The 18681-nt window shown below is 40.2% G+C and overlaps 1 protein-coding gene across 1 annotated transcript; it reads left to right on the forward strand.

Moving 5' to 3' along the window:
* The first annotated feature begins 1463 nt into the window (after window positions 1–1463).
* Window positions 1464–17225, forward strand: LOC113663865 (neoverrucotoxin subunit beta-like). Its single transcript, XM_047803679.1, has 9 exons — window positions 1464–1554; window positions 2361–4117; window positions 8058–8234; window positions 8315–8428; window positions 8488–8542; window positions 15640–15728; window positions 15953–16051; window positions 16820–16892; window positions 17059–17225. The coding sequence occupies exons 1-9, from the start codon at window positions 1464–1466 to the stop codon at window positions 17223–17225; spliced, it is 2622 nt and encodes an 873-aa protein (XP_047659635.1).
* The last annotated feature ends 1456 nt before the right edge of the window (window positions 17226–18681 follow it).

Genomic DNA, 18681 nt, shown 5'->3' on the forward strand with positions numbered 1-18681 from the left:
ATTCACGGCTGCGCGGCGTGCCATGCCTCCAAGGCTTCTCATCAGCTACCCGCGGGCTTGCTGCAACCTCTGCCAATCCCCCAGCGTCCCTGGTCCCACATCGCGTTGGACTTTATCACAGATCTGCCTCGATCCAACAACTACACCACCATTCTGACCGTTATCGACCGATTCTCGAAAGCCTGCCGGTTAATCCCACTAACCAAACTTCCCACCGCCTTCGAGACCGCGGAGCTGCTATGCAACCAAGTCTTCCGCTTTTATGGCCTTCCAGAAGACATCGTCTTGGACCGAGGTCCTCAGTTCACCTCACGGGTCTGGAGGGCCTTCTTCAAGCGACTCAGCATTAACATCAGTCTCACTTCGGGGTACCACCCCCAATTTAATGGTCAGACGGAGCGCCTCAACCAGGAGATCATCCGTTTTCTCCGAACGTACTGTCACCACAGTCAGAACGAGTGGAGCCGGTATCTGATGTGGACAGAATACGCGCAAAACTCCCTCATTAAACCCACCACCGGCCTGACGCCCTTTCAGTGCGTCCTCGGGTACCAACCTCCCTTGTTCCCCTGGTCCGACACGCCCACCGACCTACCAGCTGTCAACGACTGGTTGTGAAGAAACGTGGGCCGCGGCCCACCGACAACTACGGAGAGCCGTCCGAACGCAAAAACCCAGGCTGACAGACACCGCCAGGAACACCCTGAGTACCAACCCGGCCAGTGGGTTTGGCTCTCAACCAGCGACATCCGGCTCCGCCTACCCTGCCGTAAGCTCAGTCCCAGGTACGTGGGTCCGTTCCGAGTCCTCAAACGTATTAACCCCGTCGCATACCGCCTCTCACTACCAACCTCCTACCGCATCTCACCCACCTTCCACGTTTCGCTGCTGAAACCGGCCGTTGAGCCGAGGGAGGATCCGGAATCCACCACTGCTCCGCCCACGCCGCCGCCGCTGATGGTCGATGGCGAAGAAGCGTATCAGGTCCGCGAACTGCTTGACTGCAGACGCCGGGGGGGCCACTTAGAATACCTGGTCGATTGGGAGGGGTTCGGTCCGGAAGAACGCTCATGGGAGAAGGCGAGGGACATCTTGGACCCGTCGCTCGCCACAGAGTTCCACCAACGGCACCCAGAGAAACCAGCGCCCCGTCGTTATTACTTCTGCTCTCTCTTCCTGACTCTTCTGATTGTTTGCCGCCAGCCCTGACCTTTTGCCTGTCCCCGATTCGGATTCTGCTCTCTCTCTGATATTGTGTTTTGCCGGTTCTGACCCCCGCCTGTTTGACTCCGATCTGTGTTTATACTTAAATAAACTCTGCTGCAAATGGATCCCCAGCAGTACGCCTCCTCGTCAGTACAATATATATATATATTGTTCGGAATTTTACAGCCTTGATCATCATTAACAGTTTTATGCATTTTAAGATCTTCTCATTTTCTGGCCTTTCTCTTGCAGCAGTCATGGATTCCAGATGCATGCAAATAGCTGCCCTGGGAAGACCTCTGTATCCTGGCATGTTATATGATTGCCGGAACGACTCCTTTATTCCAGGTGCAATTTACATAATCATCATTTAATTGCCTATATGCAGGCTAAAGACGGTGATCAATAATAATAATACCTCTGAAGGGGTTTAAAAATGTAAACCTCATGACCTTATGAATTTTATAAGCACATGTTCACTGCACTGCCATAAGGGCCATAAAAGACAAATGATTATTGGAAAATTATTAAATAACAAAAGCATAACATTAGAATTGGAAAAAGTATAGCCATACAGACCTGTGCAGACAAGCTTTGCGGCATATTACTGTACATGTTTGACCTGAGCCTGAAACTGGGGAAGGTGCATCAGCTAAGGAAAACATGTTAAATGCGTTATGTTAAAGGAATGGAAAGGTGGTATGATGGGGCCTGATCCTGATGATGAGGATCAAGTAACATTTATCACTCCAAAATTGCTTATAATATACCATATGACCAAAACGGTTTTACTGATCTAAAAAGTTAGGATTTTTAATTATTAACTTTGACATACATTTACATCAAATTTTAACACGTGATCAACAATTTTCTACTTCTTGTATTTGTTTGAGAAACAGATGTCTCATCTAATCAACATCAAAATTTACATTCTTGAAAAATTTTACCTGCCTTTTCCAGTTTGTCTGAATTGTCATTGTGTTTTCTGTTCTTTTGTAATGTCTGCAATACATGTAGAGATGCTAGTTTAAGAAAAAAATTGAAGAGGTCTCATAAATTTTTCAGAGCTACATTTGTACATTTTGTCATTAGAAATATTTGATAAATAAAAAATATTTGTAAAACAGTTAATTCTCATCGATTTCCTGTTTCAAGTGTGACTTTATGGGATAAAATTGCATTGAGTGATGACATTGATGTTCATAAAAAGCCTAAATCACATCTGAAATTTGCTGCCTCTGATAGTCTCAGTGATAAGGCAAAGCTCCTAGATATAAGCGCTTCCCTTAAAGCCAGTTTCCTATGTGGGTTGGTGGAGGTTGGAGGATCGGCCAAGTACCTGCAAGATACCAGATCTTCAGCACGTCAGTCCAGAGTTACTATGCAGTACAGCCAGACAACAACATTTGAACAGCTCACTATGAAGGAGCTCGGTAATATCACCTACCCACAAGTATTTGATCAGAAAACAGCCACTCATGTAGTTACAGCTGTACTGTATGGAGCTCAGGTTTTCATGGTGTTTGATTATACAAGTGCAGAAAATGAGAACAAACAGGAAATTGAAGGAAACCTCCATGCAGTGGCCAAGAAGATCCCTACCATTTCCATTGAGGGTCAAGCATCCCTTAACATGACTAAAAATAAAAAAACAATGTCTGAGAATATTAGTGTCACATTACATGGTGACATTAAACTTGAAGAAAACCCAACCACATATAAGGAAGCTCTGGATGCGTACAAGAAGGTGCCTGAACTGATGAAGCAAAAAGATAAAGGTGTGCCTCTGACAGTGTGGCTGTATCCTCTCTATCTTTTGGATGATAAGGCTGCAAAGTTGGTGAGAGAAATCAATTCAAACCAGGAGTGTAAAACAGAACATTTGCTGGAGGAACTCAGTGAAATGGAGAGAATATGCAATGATTTGTTGAAAAGACAAATAACAGATGATTTCCCTGATCTAAAAGACAAGTTGGAAAAGTTTCAGGTATTACACAGAAATTATACAAATACAATCCAGAAGGCACTATGCAGAGTTCTGCCAGCTATTCGTGATGGGACACACAAGGACAAGGCACTGGGGGACATCCTGAGCATCCATTACACATCACCCTTCAATGTAAGCATCATTAACAAATGGTTAGATGACATTAGAACTGAATTGAATATTCTGATCTCCTATACATTTGGGTTGAAGGACCTCAAAGTTGTGAAATCATCAGGGTCATTAAATTCCATCTGTTTTCATCCTGATGTTGATGTGGTGGTATGTTTGTCATTTACATCTCTAAATCATGATGACTCCTACATAGCAGCTTTCCAGGACTTTAACAAATCTGAAGAATTTAAAATGTTGGGGAAAACAAGTGAGAGAGTTTCCATTCTCCAAGCAGCCCAGCCTTGGTTCACTTCTCCTGACATTTCTGCAAGGATGAGGCAGAATCTTTCTCTCTTTACCTCATTTTTAAAGGCCAATAAAAATGCAAAAAGAATCAAATTCATCATTGCCTCCATATCAGATCCCAGCAATCCAGGATCCTCAATCCAACTTTATCAGAATGGCTCTCTGACAGATCCTAAGTTCCAGCCTGTATCCAAACCTCCCAAACCTGAAGTGGAGACCAGTGATGGGAAAGTTACCCTGAAGCTTACAAAATCCCCAACTGGAGAGACTTTACACTTCCGAGTTGAGTACAGGATGACACCTTCAAATGTTTCAGCAGCTGATGATGAGGAATGGACACTCATAGACATGTCAAATGCACAGAACACCTTCACATTGACTGGACTAAAGCCAACAGAACAATACTGGGGCCGATACAGAGCTGTTAGTGATGTGGGAGTGAGTGAAGCCAGCGACTCTGTCCCCTTCACCTTTCAAGGGAAGCTCACTGTCAAAGTAGGCCAATGGGTCAGTTACGATTATTTATAATATATAATTATACATAGTTCCTGCGCATTCATGCATGTAGGCTGGTTTTAATTTTTTAATAGCTAATAGCAAAATAAAACAAAAAAATAGAATTTAATAGTCTTTAATTTTTCTTTCTTTTTAAGTCCTATTATTTCACTACATGTATTTAATTACACATAGTTGTCTTATTATTGGTATAGAAGTAAAATAAAAAAGTTAAAAAAAATTAAATACATAAATTTAATGATTAATATTTATGAGCAATATGTAGACATGTATTTTTATTCATTTTTGTTGTACAAAATTTCTTTTCCCACAGAACCTCTCCGAACCTCAACTCATTTCTAACCTAAGGACTAAAATAATGAACAGTCGTGTAAGTAATAACCGTTCAAAACGAATCCTTAAATCATATTATATATACAGTATATGGATCTAAACAAACAACATTTACATTGACATTTACAGGTAAATTTTAGATTTAATATAAAAATAAATCAACAAATTTTTGCTACAGTATGACAGCTTTCCCCAATGTCAACTTTATAGCACTATAGATTTGTCGTAAATGAGGAGAAAAAAGGTTTTATTTATATTCTTCAAATTTTCTTCATATGTTCTTTTTTTTTCTGACATCCAGCCTGATATACAACGTCCAGACTGCAACCCTGTGAGTAACATCTTTGTCATTTTCCAAATGAATTGCAAGTTTTTGCATTTTAATAAAATAACCATGATTAAAGATTATGCAACATGTCTGTTTGTGTTTTCCCCTTGTTTCTGTCTGCCGTCTCTCCCTGATGTTAATTGTTTGCTCCGCCCACTCATTGCTCAACATGGACACTAATTACATTCCATCTCTTCCCCAGGTGTCTTGTCTTTGTCTCTGATTATCTCTGCGTTGTGATTGGCTCCTGTCTACTATATTTACTCTGTCTGTTCACTTCCCTGGTGTTGGTCGTTGTTGGTGTTGGTGTTGGGTTCTCAGTTCTCAGTTATCAGTTCTCTGCTCTCTGTTCTCTGCTCTCTGTTGAGTGTTCTGCCTTGTGTTTGTCTGCCTGGTCATCTGTGTTTGCTCATTAAACGGATTACTTACTGCATTTAGATCCCTCTCGCCTTTGTCTCACCGTGTCACATCGTGACAGAACGACCAACCTCATGGATCCAGCAGAAATCCTGTTTTGTCTACGTCAGGAGGACGCCCCAGTCAAGGAATACACGGAGGTATTTGTGGACCTGTGCAACGAGGTCAACTTTGGGGAGAAGGCCCTAAAAGACATTTTCAGGCATGGACTGGAGAGCAAGGTACGCCATTTAATGCCATCTAGCCGGGAGATAGAGTCATTCTCGGACTTCGTCAACTTGGCGTTGCTCTTGGGCGGGTCCGCGCTAAGCTTGAGCAGTGTAAAGACGGAAGCCGGCCGTAAATATTTTTGGGGGGGGGCAGCAAGCATCGGGGTCCGTGGGCCACAGAGTGGAATCAGCCACGGACGCCCGAATGCTCCACAGTGCCTCCGCCCAGACCAGTCCCGTGCACACCCGTGATTGAGCCAGTTCCCATGGCTACCGTACCGGCGAGCTCGGCTGAGGTCCGTGCTAACCGGCTGGTCTCCAAACTGGCGGATACCCTGATGAGGTCGGCTCGGGCGGCCGGCATCCCTAAGCCGCCAGCTGGACCAGCTGGGTCGCCAGAACCAGCCGGGTCGCCGGAACCAGCCGGGTCGCCGGAACCGACCGGGTCGACGGAGCCTGCCGAACCGACCGGGTCGACGGAACCGACTGGTTCGACGCAGCCTGCCGAACCGACCGGGTCGACGGAACCGACCGGGTCGACGGGGCCTGACGAACCGACCGGGTCGACGGGGCCTGCCGAACCGACCAGGTCGACGGAACCGACCGGGTCAACGGGGCCTGCCGAACCGACCAGGTCGACGAACCGACCGGGTCGACGGGGCCTGCCGAACCGACCGGGTCGACGGAACCGACGGAACCGACCGGGTCGACGGAACTGGCCGAGCCGACGGAACCAGCCGAATCGACCGGGTCGACCGAAATGACTGAGTCGGAGAACGCGGTCGACATCATGACACCCAAACTACCTGAACTCTCTGCCTGGCCTGAACCTATGCATGTTTCTGTTTTCCTGTGTTTTGTTTCGCTGGACGTGCCAGCCCTTCTACCTCCTGTCCCTGTTCACAGGCCCAGAGCACCACCCTGGCTGCCAACTCCGTTCTGTTCTCTGGCTCCGCCTCCAACACCACCCTGGTCTCCGGTCCTGCTCTGGTCTCCGGCTACGCCTCCAACACCACCCTGGTCCCCGGGCCTGCTCTGGTCTCTTGCTCCGCCTCCAGCACCACCCGGGTCTCCGGTCCTGCTCTGGTCTCTGGCTCCGCCTAAAGCACCACCCTGGTCTCCGGTCCCGCTCTGGTCTCTGGCTCTGCCTCCAGCACCACCCTGGTCTCCGGTCCCGCTCTGGTCTCTGGCTCCGCCTCCAGCACCACCCTGGTCTCCGGTCCCGCTCTGGTCTCTGGCTCCGCCTCCAGCACCACCCTGGTCTCCAGTCCTGCTCTAGTCTCTGGCTCCGTCTCCAGCACCACCCTGGTCTCCGGTCCTGCTCTGGTCTCTGGCTCCGCCTCCAGCACCGCCCTGGTCCCCGGTCCTGCTCTGGTCTCTCGCTCCGCCTCCGGCACCGCCCTGGTCTCCGGTCCTGCTCTGGTCTCTGGCTCTGCCTCCGGCACCGCCCTGGGCTCCTGCTCTGCCAGCTCTGCCCTGGCCTCCTGCTTGGCCGGCACCGCCCTGGCCTCCGGCTCGGCTGGCACCACTACGGCCTCCTGCTCGGCTGACGCCACCACTACACGAACCCTACCCGCCCTCCCACCCTGGTTGCGCCTTCGCTCCACCGTCCTGGACTGGGTTTTGTGGACCTGGGAGCGTCTGGAAGCCGCTCGTAGGGGGGCTCTGTAACGTGTCTGCCGTCTCTCCCTGATGTTAATTGTTTGCTCCGCCCACTCATTGCTCAACATGGACACTAATTACATTCCATCTCTTCCCCAGGTGTCTTGTCTTTGTCTCTGATTATCTCTGCGTTGTGATTGGCTCCTGTCTACTATATTTACCCTGTCTGTTCACTTCCCTGGTGTTGGTGTTTGGTTCTCTGTTCTCTGTTCTCAGTTCTCAGCTCTCTGTTCTCTGTGTTCTGCCTTGTGTTTGTCTGCCTGGTCATTTGTGTTTGCTCATTAAACGGATTACTTACTGCATTTGGATCCCTCTCGCCTTTGTCTCACATCGTGACAGATTAATTGTTATAACAAGAATGATGCTTAACCATAACAGAGCAAACCATATTTGGGATCAATCCCTGGAGGCTTGAGACCTGGTGTGGCTTTGTTCTTTCAGGGGAAAGTTCCATCACATTTTAATCGGTATGATGACTATATTTTCATTTCATGACAGCTTCATATATATATATATATATATATATATATATATATATATATATATATATATATATATATATATATATATATATATATATATTTGTGATTTTCTTGCTTTGTAATTATAAATTGATTCAATCATTTATCATTTTATCAATGTGCTGATTATAATCATTAAATAAATGGTGAAGGTTTGTCACATTGTCTGAACTTTATTTCCTTGGCCAAAATAAGATCAATAAACCTAATGTGTTTTTTCTCTTGAAGGTATCATAATATATTAGTATTATGAACCAAATAAACCAAATATCGTTGAAGGGGCTTAGATTTATTTTATTTGCACAGCAGAGCATTTGAGTGTTAAGGGCCTTGTATTTAAGTGTGAAAGTTCCATCACATTTTGATCAGTATGATGACTATATTTTCATTTCCTGAGTTGCATAATAAATATATTAAAAATAAAATAAAAATTTCTTTTCAGTTTTGAAATAAATTTGCAGAATGGACCGAATTACCTTCATGACATCGCTTTCCACTTCAATCCCTGTATGGACTGTGTGGTCCTTAACAGCTGCAGGAATGGGAAATGGGAGAATGAAGAGTTGCCACAAGCAGACACATTTGTCCAAGAAGCAGCTTTTGATATCATTATGGTTATTAACCAAGAATGCTATAAGGTGAGATATTAAGGAGAAAATAATTAAGAGAGTAAAGATTGTAAGCATCTGTTTTAAATAGGCTTACTTTATATGTTCAGGTGCTGGTGAATGGCCTGGAATACTGCACGTTCAAGCACCGTAGACCGTTGGACACAGTGACTGCAATTTCTATTAAAGGAGACATCTTCATGAACACCTTTGCCATTATTAAAGTAGGTCATGTAAAAAAAAGAAAAAGTCTCTAGTCTTTAGCTGGCTCTGTTTCCAACAGAGCCTGCTAATTTCGAAATTCACCGGGAAATTTCTAGAAAAGTGTGAACTCGAAAGTAAGTTTAGGCTTGGTAACCTCAGTAATTAACCAAGACCTATATGTTTAGCTGCATCCTGCCCTTAAATTGTAAATTTTGGGAAATCTGTAAATGCAAAAAATCAAGTCACAATTTATGAAATATATCATTTAAATAAGTTTTAGATTTACATTATAACAAACAGGAATGTCAAGAGGTGCTTTCTTTATATTAATAGGTGGATGATGTTAATCTGAATGTCAGCGTCTCCAGTCCTGGCCACATTTGAGGATTAAAATCTTCTCCATTAATGACATTTATTTTGGTATATTTCTGATCAGTTATATCAGAATTGCAACAGTTGATGGGTATTATTTGTCTTTTTATTAATCGGTAATTTGTTAAATCAGCAACTACTGAGCATTCTTAAGAGATTTCAAGTCAAGAAGCTTTACTTTTTTTTTAGTTTTTGTTGTTGATAAGTGTTAGAAATGCACACTATATATTCTTTACTAGACTTTAAATACAGTCAATGATACAAGTCATTTGCAATATCTAAAAGCAGATAGGTACTTTATTAATTCCCCCTGAGGAAAGTGGCAGCCGAACAGAACCATACAATACAAAGGATAAAATATATAGAAATAAAGTTGATACAATAGATACAAAAATAAAACTGTCAGGGCTGTCAATTGTCAGGCATTTCGGTCTTTTGTCACGCACTCCCGCCACACATTGTATTTCTCACATAGAAAAACTTTTTGACTATTTATCATATATTTAATATGCCGCAGCGCCCAAAATATCTGTCCACACTGCTCTCTCTATGGAACTGGGCAGGAATCAAGCGCGTGGTTCTTAGAGGAGTTCTTAGTCGAGCCTGACACTTATCAGCCAAAGAAAAAGAGGCTACACAATAGACAATCAGAAAATAGCATAACTGTATATGGGTAAGATTTAACACAACAGCCAATGAAAAAAAAATCATTCATTAGCAAGGGTATTTTCGATGGTCGGTTTGAACAATACCTCAACACGAAACAGCTTGTCTCTGGACGGGACATTGTCCTTAATCATGACAATAAAAATGGCTGGGCTTGAGCCGAACTGTTTTAAATGGGAGCCAAAAATGGGGGTTGGAATTGTCACGCTTGCCTGAGTTCAGAACTTCATAGCCCTGCACTGTACAAAAGTACACAAAATATACACAAAAAATATATTAATTCATAACACAAAATGTACCCATAAGATAATTAAACCTGAATTGTTTTTTCTCTTGGGGTCTGACGTAAAGGCCTGTTCAACTGTTGGGCTCCAAGCAAGGTGCTTAGGGCTGCCCCATGCAGGGATGTGAGGGTGAGAGAAATGGAGCTGAAGCTTTGAATGATGTGGAAATAGATATTATCATTATCATAGCCACTAATTTCCTTTGTGGATGTGGATCAGGCTAAAGGTGCTACAGAGGTCGAGATTAGTGAAAAACTTTTCTATTCCAACTTTTCTATTCATGGGCCACAGGGGCAAAGGTAGTAAATGCATGATCAGAGGACACAACACACCAGCTGTTGTGTTCTTGTGTCCTCAAATTGTTGTCTGAATGGAGAGCGGTGATATTTGAATGCGACTGTAAACTGTATGTATTTTAATAAACAACATGAGACATGTGATTTTGAGCCATGTGCTCCTATTTCTGACTCTGCTACCGCAAGGCATGAGCAAGCATTCAGATCCTCAGTCCGACACACAAGTCAACTAAATCAAAACACAGAGTGTGTCAAACCAAATCCACCACACCTGCTAATGCCAAAAAAAGTGAAGGATCTTTTCACTTGTCATTTCATTTTATTACACATAATTTTATTTCTGAACTTATTTGTTTTGTTTATATGTATTGATTACTTGGGTTGTTACTGACGTCTGGTGAAGATTTCATGTCAACAGCACCTTTAGAAATATATTTATTAAGAAAAATGCTGATGTGTTCAATACTTCTATTACCCACTGTACATTTCATGCTTTCCACTTTTCAAGCTTTGTTACATCATTTTGTCCAGTCTTTGTCCAATCACATTTCAGGGTACATGGCATTCATTGCACACACCTTCTTTGACTTGTTACTTTTCTATTCTTTCCTTTGCAAGCTTTCATTATCTACTAAAAGTTCCAGGTTTCCTCTCCTCGCTTTTGCATTAGATAATAGTTTCTGTACATTGCTAAGCCCATAGCTTGTCTGTAGCTTTATCTTTTTGCACTGAATTTAATTAGCTTCATAAGTAGGCCTGATAAGTGCACTGTTAAGCCTTGTAAAAGATTTTTCCTTATATACATGCATCTTATCATATGTTTATTCTGATTGTTTTTACTTTGTTTCATGCATGTCCTCTCTTCCTTTTGGCCTAAAAATTAGACCATTGCTTCCTTAATGGTTTTAGGCTTTTTTCCACTGACTGTCTGCCTGAGGTAGCTGCATGAACTTTTTCAAAATGCCTCTCTATCTGGAGTCAGTCTGAGGGCTTATAGTTTTTGTTCAATAATTTTCTAATTCTTTATAGCATTATAGCATAGTTTATAGCATTTTTTTTATATAACTTGTTTAATTTAGATGAATTTCTGTTGCAAACCTATCACACAAAGATCTTATTTTACAAGTATTAGAATCCAAACAGCTCCAGAAGTGTTTAGCTGTCGGTAAATGTGCTGCACAGACTTCCTATTTTACACACACATGAACATACTGTAATAAGAGACAATGTTTTTGCTGATCTGGTCCTTCCCAGTGGGAAAAGCACATGCAAAGAGTGTATTAAAAATCATGGAAAATTAAATAATTCCTTGATGGGGATACCTCCCAAAATATTTAGTGATAATGGTTCCATTTCAGCAATAGCATCCTATACAGTTTGTGAAAGTGACTTGGTATAGATATGAGAACACATATCACTCAAGAACCAACGGTATGCAAAAAAACTAAACTTGTGCTCCACAGCAGAAAAGGCAGTACATCGCACATGGGAAGAAATGGTAAAAATGGATGGAAATTCGACCTGGGTACGAGAGACATCATTTTGTTTGACATCATTTTTTAAATATTACAGCAGATATGTGAATTACCTTAACATTTGTCCTTATTCCTTTTGGAATTAAAAAGTGACACTGAACTTTATCTGAAAACATGGAGTATACAATTTTTATACATTTTTTTTTCTCACATGACACCTCTTTCTGAATGAATTAGTTATTTCTTTGCATTATATTAGTAATTTTAAAGCAGGGTGCACGACGTTTCAAAAATGTTTCAGAAATCTGAGTAAAGCCGAATAAACAAAACAAATGTGTAGCCAATTAGAAGAAAGTGGTGTAACTTCTCAAGGATTTTTTTGGCCTTAAATTGGTTAGGGTATCAATTCTACCGATTCTAATTCTACATGTCATCATGTACACACACATCACTTAGCTGGCAGACTGGGCACACACTACAGTCACTACATAATGAGTTGACAAGTTCTCTAGTCTAGTTTAATATTTAAATACATGCATGCATATACTGTACATACATACATACATACATACATACATACATACATACATATATACTGTCAGGACTCAGCCCGAACTTTGGCCACGTGCATCTGTTTACATTTCTCGTCACGTGTTTGCCCCAACTTCGTGTGCTCCTCCCTGTCTACACACCTGTTTCCCATTGTGATTACCCTGTGTATTTAACTGTGCCGCATTGCCTTGTGCAGCACGGAATCTACTGTTGTCTTTGTCCTGTCTCTAGTCCGTGTGTTGTTTCATGTCCTTTGTTATTAAACCCTGTTGATTTGGCTATCCTGCGTTTGGGTCCGCTTCCTTACCCCGCGTCATGACACATACATACATACATGTATACAATAGATCATTTTTTTTGGTGCAGGTTTCAAGGAACATTTCAGTGTAACCGTGAAATGTTTTAAAATCCATTTGTCATCTATATTTACTACTAAATTCTTATCAGCAAAGTTTTAAAGTAGTTTGTATTTTTTTTTACAAGGACTTCTATTACAGTTTTACTACTACTGTACTGATAACTAATCAACTTGAAAGCCACTTTTTATAAATCTTTAATATTAATAGAATTTTACTGTATTTGTTTATTTTTTATAAAAAAATTTGTTATAAAAATCTGTAGAGATGCAATTTATTTCTATATAAAAATCTACCAAACATTATTTTAACGATATCATGTTGCCTTTTTAACTGCATTGTATTACTTTTTTTTTAGTGTTTGTGTATAATAGGTTAATAAAATATCATTCTTTTTATGTATTTTCAGTTTAAAATTTTGTTATTTTCAAAATATTACTGTTAATTTACATTATTTTGATGTCATGATTATGCCAATTTTAGTGTTCATTTTTTGGATTTGAAAGTGTAACTGGTTTATATTAATACTACATGAATCAAGGAGCAGGGACTTAAACTAGTCCTCAGAATTTGGGTTGTTACTGATGTCTGGTGAAAATTTCATGTCAACAGCACCTTTAGAAATATATTTACTGATAGAAATGCTGGTGTGTTCAATACTACCCACTCAATATTACCCACTGTACATTTCATGCATTTTCCCTTTTTCAAGCTCCACAGCAGAAAAGGCAGTACATCTCACAGGGGGAGAACTGGTAAAAATGGATGGAAATACGACCTGAGTACTGTACTGTAGGGCTCAAAAGTTCACATACCCTGAAAGAAATTATTGGACCTTTTTGTTTTTAAAATATGACTGATAATGCAAAAAAAATGTTCTTATTTCTGGTTAGTGGTCATAAGTGGTCATTATCACATAAGTGTTTGATCTTATATTAGAAGTATTAGAAGCCAAACAGCCCCAAAAGTGCTTAGCTGTCTGTAAATGTGCTGCACAAACATATCACAGAAACATGCTTGCAAACTTCCTATTTTACACACACATGAACATAATAGAGACAATGTTTTTGCTGATCTCGTACATGCTCAACAACACATCTCTTCACAAGAAAACTGTGAAAAAATAAGAAAGTTGCAAAAATGATTTACAATCAATGTTAATGAAAAAGCACTGTCTTATGGCCATGGATGCATAGTCTTGGTGAACAGAAGCCTTCCCGGTGGGAAAAGCAGATGAAAAAGAGTGTATTTAAAATCATGGCAAATGAAATCATTCCTTGATGGGGATACCTACCAAAGTATTTAGTGATAATGGTCCCATTTCAGAAATAGCATCTTAGACAGTTTGTGAAAGTGACTTGGTATAGATAGGTCATGGGGTGTCAAACTTCCCACAGGAAAAAAAACCACAGGGAGCCACAAAACCAATTTGACATCTAAAATGAAGAAAGCCCTGCATACAGTATATCTTTTTTTACCTTTATGGAAAGTATAGAAAAAACTGTAGTGTGTTGCATTAATTAAATCATTGAACTGCTACCGAGTCAACAAAATTTTATTTTTGCAGGCAATCAAAGATATTTTGAACAGTGGGAACTAACCTTAAAAAAGTCACTGGGTTTAAGGTTACTTTCAAATAAAATGTTCAATGTCTAATTGAGTCCTCTTCGTGTTCATGACATCAAAATTTTAACTTGCCGGCTACAGCAAAGGAGGTTCTAGGTGTCTTCCAGAAAGTCGGGCTGACAGCAAATTGTTTCTACATTACATTAAATGTTTCTACTGCTGATCTTTCAGCACCTGGGTGGAAGCTGAGTGAAGAGCATTTTTCTGCTGCTTATGGGCAGTGGTGTGGGTACCGTGTCACATTCTATAGAAACAACTGCCATGTTGTGATTTTATCTGTCTTATATTGCTTTTTGTATTACAGTTTTTCTTTGTTATATGATAAGAAATATAATTACTTTAACATATACTTTAAAAGTAAGAGAAAGTAATTTGAAAGCCTTCTTGAGCTGGGATATAGGTTGCTCTGCTGTCACTCCTTAGATAAAAGTGAGTGAAATAACAAATTGTCATATTTAAATACATAATACAATAGACTTTTCTATCATTTTTCAAACTTGATAATCATTGACAGTTTTCAGATCTTCTCTTTTTTACTTCTCATTTTCTCTCCTTTTTATCTTCCAGCAGTCATGGATTCCAGATGCATGGAAATAGCTGCCCTCGGAAGAACTCTGTATCCTGGCATGTTGTATGATTGTATGATCCTTTATTCCAGGTGTAGTTTACATAAACATTTAATTACCTATTTGCAGACTACAGATGGTGGTCAGTAATAATACTTCAGAAAAGTTTGAAAAAAAAAAATCAAACCTTATGACTTGAATTTTATTGTAGCTGTAAATAAATTTTATTAATACATAGTCACTGCCATAAAATATTACATAAGAAAAGCATAAAATTGGACAAATTGGAAAAAGTACAGACAAACAAATACACTTCAGGATTGCATTCCCATGGTGATATTATTTTCCAACTGTGACTTAGAGTGTATTGTTAAAGTAAGGAAGAATTCACCTGGTAGTCTGAGGTAAAGATAACAAGGTGTTGTGATGGAGCCTGATGATGATGATGATGATGATGATGATGATGATGATGATGATGATATTACAGTTAGTTATCACTCTAAGGATGAATATTTATGAATATTTAATAACCATATGATTCTAAATGTTTTGTTGCTCTACAAAGTCACAATTTCCATTAACGTATCCACTTACAATTACATTTAATTTTACTCAGTCCAGTTATCTGTCACTTAGCAGCTAATACTTTCCCCAGCCTATATCTTTTCCATATATCATTAGAAATATTTGATTAATCTGAAGTATTTGTAAAACAGCTGTCAATTCTCATTTCCTGTTTCAGGTGTTACTTTATGGGATAAAAATGCATTGAGCGATGACCTTGATGTTCATTAGAAGCCTAAATCACCAGAAAACAGCCACTCATGTAGCTACAGCTGTACTGTATGGAGCTCAGGTTTTCATGGTGTTTGATTATAAAAGTGCAGAAAATGAGAACAAACAGGAAATTGAATACAGTAATCAAGAAGATCCCTACCATTTTCATAGATGGTCAAGCATCCCTTAACATGACTGAAGATGAAAGAACAATGTCTGAGAATATTAGTGTCACATTTTATGGTGACATTAAACTTGAAGAAAACCCCACCACATATAAGGATGCCCTGGAAGTGTACAAGAAGGTGCCTGATCTGATGAAGCAACAAGGTAAAGGTGTACCTCTGACAGTATGGCTGTATCCTCTCTATCTTTTGGATGATAGGGCTGCACAGTTGGTGAAAGAAATTAATTTGTGCCTGTTGTGTGAAACAAAGTTTGCTGGAGGAACTCAGTGAATATGAGAGAATATGCAATGATTTGCTCAAAAGACAAATAACGGATGATTTCCCTGATCTAAAAGACAGGTTGCTAAAGTTTCAGGCATTACACAGAAATTACACATTTGTTAAAGAAGGCGCTACGCAGAGTGCTGCCAGCTATTCGTGGAGGGACACAAGAGGACAAGGCACTGGGGGACATCCTGAGCATCCATGACACATCATCCTTCAATGTAAGGAACATGAACAAATGGTTAGATGACATTACAACTGAATTAAATATTCTGAGCTCCTATACAGTTGGGTTGAAAGACATCACAGTTGTGAAATCATCAGGGTCACTCAATTCCATCTGCCTTCATCCTGATGTTGATGTGGTGGTGTAATGAGTCTGTGTTCTCCTTTGTTTCTGCCTGCTGTTAATTGTTGACCCCACCCACCTATTTGTCTTCCTGGTTGTGAGTCGGACGTTACGGTTAGTCACAGGCGAATGCGGATCCAAATGCAGTTAAATCCTTTTAATAGACAAAACAGGAAACAAACAAGCAGGCAAAAACAGGGCAGAACCCTGAGCAGGACAGGGCATAGTTTTTGGCGCGTTTTCCAAGCATGGAGGCGCCAAGTTGTCTGTTTGCGCACGTGATAACAGGAAGCAACATCATACGCACATGGCGACAAGGAGGTTACTGTGGTGCGTAAAGCGAGTTACCCCTCCCACTTCTGCTAGTTTTACTGAGATGTCTTTGTCCCGTGTGAATTGGCCAATTAATATTACAGACGTCCTGAGGTAAAATTGCATTACTCCACGTCCCCACGTAGAACTAATACAGTCCGAATAGTGCTAAAGACTAAGACAAAAACCTGGGGAAGAGAATGAGTGCAATTAAATGTCCATGGTAACAAATAGGTGGGTGGGGTCAACAATTGACAGCAGGCAGAAACAAAGGAGAACACAAACAGACTCATTAAGGGTGGTATTTTTGTCATTTACATCTCTAAAGTATGATGACTCCTACCTAGCAGCTCTACAGGACTTTGAGAACTCTGGATCAATTAAAATGTCAGGGGAAACAAGTGAGAGAGTTTCCATTCTCCAAGCAGCACAGCCTTGGTTCACTTCTCCTGACAGTTTTTAAAGGCCAATAAAAATGAGAAGGGAATCAAATTCATCATTGCTCCATATCTGATCCCAGCAATCCAGGATCCTCCATCCAACTTTATCAGAATGGCTCTCTGACAGATCCTAAGTTCCAGCCTGTATCCAAACCTGTAGTGGAGACCATTGATGGGAAAGTTACCCTGAAGCTATCAAAATCCCAACTGGAGAGACTGTACACTTCAGAGTTGAGTACAGGAGGACACCTTTCAAATGATCAGCAGCTGATGTTGAGGAATGGACAGTCATAGACACGTCAAATGCATCAGAACACCTTCACATTGACTGGACTAAATCCAACAGAACAAATACTGGGTTCGATACAGAGCTGTTAGTGATGTGGGAGTGAGTGAAGCCAGCGACTCTGTCCCCCTTCACCATTCAAGGGTAGCTCACTGTCACAGTAGGCCAATGGGTCAGTTATGATGATATATAATATATAAGTATACAAAGTTCCTGTTCATCCATGCATGTAGGCTGGTTCAAATTTTTAATATCTAATTGTAAAATAAAACAAACAAAAAAAATTTAGAAAAATAGAATTTAATATTCTTTAATTTTAAGTCCTAGTATTTCACTACACATTTTCTACACAAATTTGTCTTATTGTATAGAATAAATAAAATACATAAATTGAATGATTAATATTTGTGAGAAATATGTAGACATGTATTTTTATTTATTTTTGTTGTACATAATTTCTTTTCCCAGAACCTCTCTGAACCTCAACTCATTTATAACCTAAGGACTAAAATAATGAACAGTCCTGTAAGTAATAACAGTTCAAAAATGAATCCTTAATCATATTATATATATATGGATCAAAAATTAATTCTATATTCATTAACATTTACATTGACATTTACAGGTACATTTTAGATTTAATATAAAAAGAAATCCACAAATGAAGTAGCAATTGTTTTGCAGGTTTTTTGCTATGGCAGCTTTCCCCATATGTTAACTTTATAGCACTATAGGTCTGACACAAATGAGGAGTTTTATTTATATTCTTCAAATGTTCTTTCTTTTTTCTGACATCCAGCCTGATATACCATGTCCAGTCTGCAACCCTGTGAGTAACATCTTCATGTCATCTTCCACAATGTGAATGAACAAACTTAAAGATTGCATATTGAAAGTTTTTGCATTTTTAAAAAATAACCATGATTAAAGATTCATTGTTATAACATACATGATACTTAACCATAACAGAGCAAACTGTATTTGGGATCAATCCCTGGAAGCTTGGGACCTGTTGTGGCTTTGTTCTTTCAGGGGAAAGTTCCATCACAATTTGATAGGTATGATGACTATATTTTCATTTTTCATTAAAAAAAAAAAATTGAAATAAATTTGCAGAATGGACCGAAGTACCTTCATGACATCGCTTTCCACTTCAACCCCCGTATGTCCTGTGTGGTCCTTGACAGCTGCAAGAATGAGACATGGGAGAATCCAGAGTGGCTACCAGCAGGCCCATTTGTCCGAAATGCAGCTTTTGATATCATCATGGTTATTACCCCCAGAATGCTATGAGGTGAGATACTAAGGAGAAAAGAATTAAGAGAGTAAAGACTTTAAGCATTTTTAAAATAAGCTCACACTTTATATTTTCAGGTTCTAGTGAATGGCCAGAAATACTGCACGTTCAATCACCGTAGACCGTTGAACACAGTGACTGCAATTTTTATTAAAGGAAACATCTTC

The sequence above is a fragment of the Tachysurus fulvidraco genome, chromosome 18 (genome assembly GCF_022655615.1).
Source record: "Tachysurus fulvidraco isolate hzauxx_2018 chromosome 18, HZAU_PFXX_2.0, whole genome shotgun sequence".
Lineage (NCBI taxonomy): Eukaryota > Metazoa > Chordata > Actinopteri > Siluriformes > Bagridae > Tachysurus > Tachysurus fulvidraco.